Genomic DNA, 7,500 nt, shown 5'->3' with positions numbered 1-7,500 from the left:
GGCTACCTAAAAAAACAAGCTGTAAGATTTTAAGATACTCTGAGAAATAAGTTGCACTTTGTGAGGATGATTTCTGCTATAAATGACTGCTTATCTTTTTAAAATATTAATAGAGCACTGCCAGGCATACTATTCAAAGGAAAGTCTAATAAAGTAATTAGGGGAAGAATTTAGAACTATAAGCTAAGCAAATTTCCAACTTTTTAAATGGTGTTTTAAAAATTCAAAGTTTTGATTAGATAATGTCTATAAAATAAACATTAAAATATATAAAGAATTATAATTTTAATAAGGGAAAGAAAATTGGTATGTGAAACAATGAACAGCTATAAAATTCTTAGATACTGCTAAGTTTTCAATTATGTTTATTATAATTGGTCCATATCACCATAACAAATAATATGGTATAATTTATTCAATATTAATATTAAGAATAATTTAATAATAATGACTACCACATTTATTTGTGATTATAAAGGCCTAAACTGAACAATATAAGCAAAGCTCTATAAATTTTCCACTAAAATTCGATTTTAACAGCATTATGTTCAGTAATGTTATTTGCTCATAATGTAGATCATTCAATATATATATATATATATATATATATATATATATATATATATATATATATATATATATATATATATATATATATATATATATATGCAAGTTAAATAGGAAAAAATAAAGCATATCTCTCAAAAGAAGCTCAGCAGTTTATGTCTGATATTCAGCAGTTAAAATATCTGGTCTTTATATATAATTAGAAGAAAGAAATAGCCTAGTTCTACTTTTTAATAACAGCAATAATAATTTTAAAAAGTGGTAAATGTCTGTCTTAAGTTCCTCATATTAAAAATCATAAATTTATTGATTATCTATCAGCTTATCCAACTCGACTAAAAAGACCATCATTTACTTGGATACATTTTCCTATTCATTTTTTTAAATATTAAAAGTTTTATTTAATTACATACATAGAAAGCAATATAGGCGCACGTAGGACAAACACATACAAAAATAAGTTATTTAGGAAATTACTTTATTCCTAGTCTCCTGGCTAAAAGAGTAGTGCAATTCTTTTATCTCTAAAGAAGTATTTCAATTAGTCTGCTCAGGTGTCTTTTCAACATTCAATATATATATATATATATATTTAAATATAATTCTATTAAATATATATATATATATATATTTAATAGAATTTTATTTACAAGAACTATAGCAAAGCATCTTTGCTGCAAAGAATCCCTGTGGCCCTTTTAGGAAGAATTTCAAGCTACAAAGATGTAAACTAGCAAGTAATGTGGCCCTCTGGTGGACAGCTAAGGATCACATTTTCTTACTCAGTATCATTCAAGAAAGCTGGCAGTTTTAAAAAAAAGGGTATTTTGCTTCAAAGGGAATGGAAGCAACGTCTACAAATATATACTCTTCTCTTTAAAACAAAGTGTGCAGGGTACTCCAGTACATCTTAACAATTAAAAACATGCATAAATTTTCTATTTTAAAAACTAACAGAAGACAACAAAACAAATAAACAACAAAATAATGTTCCACTTTCTGCAATACTTTAAAACTAAAAAAAAAATCCAACTAGAAGAAAAAGATAGGAAAAACCTTTCCATCGGCATGGAAATAAACAGGATGCAAAACAAACAAAAACTTACCTGCTGTTGTTGCAGATGAAGCAGTTCTACTGTGCTTACTTCAGTGCCCGTGTCACCACTTGATCTTCCATCTCTGCTGCCAGCATCTAATTGGCTGCTTAGAGTGCTCATTCCATTTTGATTCATTGAACTGTTGCTTATTGTCTCTGTCGCAGATTCCTGCATCATGACTTAATACCTAAAAGTGATTAAGAAGTATCAATTAACACACACATTACACCTTCACACTTCCATTATCAAGATGTCCCTCTTTGCCAATTACAGAGACAGCATATTTAGAAGGGGAAGGGGGAAAACCTCTTGCACAGTCATTTAAGGAGCAAGCAATGCAATACAAACCTTGCTTTCATAGACATACTATACTTATTCCTGAAACCATGTTTCTCAGAGCAATGTTGCTGTAGTTTCATATACAGAGAGAGATAGCATCCATATATGCAACATGGAGGCAGCATCCCTGAATATCACATTTTAAAGCCCAGTTATCAAACCAGTAAAATGAAGGCATAATTTCATATCCTGTCCCATTTTTCCTATTATCTAGCTTTAACAACCATAGATGACTATACAGCCCTATTTAAAATATTCACTATCTAGATTCTGTCAGAATTTTACAGCATTTCTTACGCAGGGCTGTTATTTAATGATGCACAGCTAATCATACAAAATTAAAATTTTGTAAGGGTGTTACAAATCATATGGTATCAACCAATGATAAATAGTATAATGGGTTGCTCTTTTTGTCTGTGTGAATAAATAAAATTTTGCCTTGGAGGCATTTTAAGTAAAAGCTCTTGCTGCAAACACTTCAGATATTGCCTATTTTTTTAATCAAATGGCTGATATTCATTTATTTTTCTGACATTTAAAACATTTAATACTGTCCTTCCTGGGAAGTAATTAAGCTTATGCATGAGCAGCAATCAAACTGTTCACTTGAAGATGACTTAAAACTCAATTTTAACATAGGCAAATAAATGAAAGATATAAAATTAATTTTCCAGGCATGTATTAGATATGAAAGCTAGAAATAAAATCTATCAAGAATATCACTAATGATTGTGCTAAAAACAGCATAAATTATGCATATTACCTCCTCTACAGTAATAAATGTTTTATCATTTTCACTGCATAAATATACTGTACTTTCAGGATAGCAATGAGATGTCCTAGCAAGTTCAGATGGAATTTTTGCAGTAAATAAAGAACCAACATATTCTTACAAGCTAGAATTTCAAATATATTTTACATCAGTAATAAGAAAATTCAATTTTTGCTATTTTTAGATTTTATCTTAATTCTATCTATGTTAATAATGCATCATCTATCTTCATGCACAAATGCATTTATTAAAGTGATCAATTTCCAAGGAAAGAATATGTGGGAGAACAGAGCAAAGCAAAGCAAAGCAAAACTTTCTGATAAAACTTTCTGACAAGATGCTTTAATGGGCGGGTAAATCCAGTCAAAAGAACAGTTGCTACAAGAATTACTAGTTTACCTAAGACATTGTTCAACTCAATTCAGCATATGATCAATATTTTCTTCTATAAAATACGAAACAAATTATCAGTTTAAATCACCATCAATACCTTCATTAAATAGTAATACAAATTTATTTTTTCATAAAGGAGCATTTAATAATATTTTTAAAAACATTTAAAAAACACTACATATTAAATGCATACTTTGGCTTCAAAGGGAATAGTACACAAACACGCTACATACAACATAGACAATTACAGTTCACATAAAGGAAGATAGCTGATACTTTTCAGTAACAGTAAGAATAAAGAACAAACATGTTATACAGGTAAAAATGAATTTTATACATGTAAACACAGGTTTTTCAATAAGAAAACAAAACTTAACATCATTTTATAAGAAGAGGCAACTAACAAGTATTCAAATTAGGCATCAATTTTGCATGCAAAATGTTTAAAATATTTAGGAAAAAAAGTGCTTGATAGAATTTTCATCTAACTCATAAGACCTTGTTAAAGAATATCTCAGATTGCTTAGGCAACTTAAAATATGCCTTACAATTATTAATATTTTTATAATTATATGCACCCACACATACACATGTTCAAACCCCATTGAGTTCTATGGGACCTTCTCTCTAGAAAAATTATAAAATTACAATCTTAGTTGCTAAAACACATTCAAAGCATGTATCACTGTGAACATATCACTGAGTACTTTATCTTTTTCATACCACATCCAAAAGCAGGAGGGCATGTTTTCATATAATAAAAGATTTATTTTACATTATTCTTCAGTATAAATATTTGACTATATTTCTGGAACAGTAAATTATATGCATTATAACAATAAATGCATGATATAAGAAGCTTCATCAACCAAAGGCATTATATCATTTCTCTTTTTAAATTAAAATTAGATAGTTACAGGTCTGTGGCTCTTTCACTACAATTAGAAAGGAAACAGTAATGTATTGTACAGTTCATGTTAATCAAATATATATAATTCTTTAACTTTGAAATATTACTGAATGCTAAAATTATTTTCTACACAATATATACAGTTAAGGACCAAATCAAGACTATCAAATTGACTGGAAAATTGTGGCCAGGTAGATAAAAAAAAAGGAAAATGATTTTCAATATAACTTACTTCTCATTTGGTATGGGATAATACAAATAAAATAGTTAAAATCTGCCAAAGAGAAGAGATTCACATCATTGCTTTATAAGCCAGAGACTATGTAGAAAGGTGTGTGTTTTTGACACTGCAGAAATAAAACTAATAATCACTTAGAATTTTCAGGGATGTTTATGTGTGTATATGCCATTTCAGAGTATAAGACCTTTTCAAGTTCAAATTATTGAACCAAAAAGCTCAAATTACTTAATTTACATAGTTTGCAATGTCTTGAATTTTAACTAATACAAACTAATAAACAAAATGCATACAAAGGTATGATTCCAAAGATAATCATTTCTAAAGACAACTGTGGAAAAATATATATTTTCATACTTAAGCATATATGTGTATTTTACTATTTTACCAAAACTGCAAAGAGATTTAAAATCCCAAAGATGAATTGTGCACGAGTCTCAAACCGGAATTACTTGCTTTCAATGATTGCAAATATATTTTATACAAAGATGGGAGTCAGACAATTACATTTAGATATTTCAATTTAATAAGCATCAACATTTAAAAAACATTCTTTTCAAAATGCTACCTTAATATTATAATTAAGTAGATATACATTTACTCCCTGCTATGTGTTCTGCTCTTTCCACTAATCTTACATTTTCTTTAGGTTCCTTTAAATCAGCAAGTCATTGTACAGATACTTATTCTCTACACCACTTCCCTTTTGAAACATTAAAGTGACACTGAAACTGACTGCACAAGATTGCATTTTTCTCTTCCTAAACAACTTGAATTGAAAGGTTACTTAGTGTAACAATATTTACTTGCAGAATTGTGTTGTTACCAAGGGTATAATGGATGGTGGCTATGCAGGTTTACGCAAGAATGAGTGAAGCATGAGGCATTAGCCATGTGTTTGACATGTTTCAAATTGCTATAATCCAGCATTAAACACACCCAGCAATTCATGCCATTTCTTGCAGCCATAATCTTGAATAAAGCGTGCACAACCACTTATTATATAAATTAGTATATGACTCCCTGTTATAGTCACAACAGTGCTTTTATGTTTATTTTGCATCAAGATGTGATCTTTTATTTGTACAAATAGCAGGATAAAAAGACATGGCTCAATTAGACCTCCTTGCTTTTATGATAGGGTGGGAAGAAATTTTAGACTTGTTTGCTTTGTTTTCCCTAAAAGTTTTGTCACTATAAAATGGAACAGTGTTAAGTATTTTTCTCCTTGTGTTACTCCAACACAGTTTCATTGCCTTTCATGTCTCTAAATCCTGTTTTGAAAACCAGAAACAATATTGTAAATGAAAGTTCTGAACACCACTAGAAGGTCGAGTGGGGAAAAAGTTGGATTCTTAACTATAATTTCAATAGCTTTAAAATTACTCTCCCCCACCCCACCCTCACATGAGGGGAGCTACTGGTTACTGAATAGGAATGGCATGGCGGAGGTGAATAACATCTGATATATATTTCACTATTTTAGATTCAGTAAATACTGACTGCCCCTTAAATTCTCAACCTGCAAACTTCCTAAAATGGAATCTCTGTCAAGTCACACTTAAAGACCTTGAAGACAGTTGCCTAGGAACAGATGCTTTGAGATCAGGCAAATGAGTATATCCTGGTTTTATTATTATACCTTGACATCCACAACTTGCTTGAAAGGTTAAGACTTCACTAATATTCTTTTTCTTTCCTAATTAAGGCATAATAGTTTAATATTCACAGAAATGAATGAGCCATAAGGGCCAAAATATAAAATTCATATTTCCCAGAGTTCACACACCTTATAACCTCTCTAGAACCACTAAAACAAAATGGTTTTGAAATGGGAGATTTTTAAAAAGAATTTGTCATATAATGTGCATCTTATGTTCACAGATATTTGAATTGACAGAATGCACACTCTATTGTCTAGTTTGGGATAAGTTTAAGTTAAAACTAAACAAATTAAAACACCTTTTTCTCAGTCACAGGCCAAGTAGCTTATACCACTCATTAGCAGCCTCTTTACAACAATGATTAATCATTTTATAAATGATTATAATACATTTATATATTACAGTTTATTAGTAGGTTTATTGATAAATGTTAGTTAATTTTTTGTTATTGCATTAGTTTATACATATTTTAATGTATTGTTTATGGATAACAAATTACAATACAAAGCAATAATTAATCATTTTATGAGTGCAATGTAAATAAATGCACAGAATTCAGAGAGACTAGAAAAGTCCCTGAATTTAAGAATGAAGGCAGATATATGTATCCCAGGAAAATATTGCAGGATCTAATCTGAATCAATCACTGGGACCAGAAGTTTAGTCTTCCAAACTTTTGGAATCGTTCCTCAAGGAACTTCTGTCTCTCCAATCCCTGTTTTTACTTACTTCCTTTTTACTATCATTTCTAAAATTCTCTTTACTGATAACATTTTAGAAATATGAAGAGATTCTCTAATACTTATTACATACAGCAAAATCTACACACAGAAAGAGACTTAATTAATAGCTGTCACAACGAAAGATACATTTTGATATCTAGTGTAGCCAAGGAAATTTATGATTTTATTATACATATAAATGTTGCTATATATGAAATAACATATATCATACAAGCTTGTTTGAATGTAGAACACATTTTGAAGCTACTCCTAAGAATGGACATAATTTACTATACTGTGTTTTGGCTGGTGGACAATAAAATGTTATGCAGATCCATTTTAATTTTAAATGAAGAGAACTGCCATTCTTAAAAGTCTGAAATTACATCTGTATAACTGTCTACATATATGGATACAAACTTATATGTGTGCATACAGAAATATACAAATTAGCTAAATTAAACTAGAGAGAGCCATTTGGTTAAGGAGGCTTATATAGATACGATAGAAATCATGTACTTAATATGTGAAAGGGACATGTGTTTGCAGATGCCTGACAGGATGCCCTTACACTACTATCACCCAGCCAAGCTAGCCAGCTTTCAATAGATGGAGTTGTACATCCAGATGCAATTAGCCATTTTGAATCCCACAAGTAAAGTACAGCATGGTTTTTTCTATAATTGTAGTTTTGCAATGCAGAAGAGAATCTATGCAAGCAATCTTCTCCCATCTGAAATATAGGGCTGCTGCTTTTAAGTTACCTTATACTGTTCTCATATTTTCTTGCATGAAGCT

General features: G+C 29.9%; 1 protein-coding gene across 1 annotated transcript in view; it reads right to left on the bottom strand.

The window, feature by feature from the left end:
- FOXP2 (forkhead box P2) overlaps positions 1-7,500 on the bottom strand; it is a 254,422-nt gene that overhangs the window by 240,711 nt on the left and 6,211 nt on the right. Inside the window, exon 2 of the mRNA XM_087723631.1 lies at positions 1,674-1,851. Coding sequence (XP_087579757.1) covers positions 1,674-1,841 — 168 coding nt within the window. The 5' untranslated portion in view covers positions 1,842-1,851. The remainder of the gene's footprint in view (positions 1-1,673; positions 1,852-7,500) is intronic.

The sequence above is a fragment of the Thamnophis sirtalis genome, unplaced genomic scaffold (assembly GCF_051295495.1).
Source record: "Thamnophis sirtalis isolate CommonGarterSnake01/CBP01778 unplaced genomic scaffold, rThaSir2_p1.2 scaffold_9, whole genome shotgun sequence".
NCBI lineage: Eukaryota > Metazoa > Chordata > Lepidosauria > Squamata > Natricidae > Thamnophis > Thamnophis sirtalis.
The sequence above is the reverse complement of the archived record's forward strand: the minus strand, read 5'-3'. Positions and strand labels throughout refer to the sequence as shown.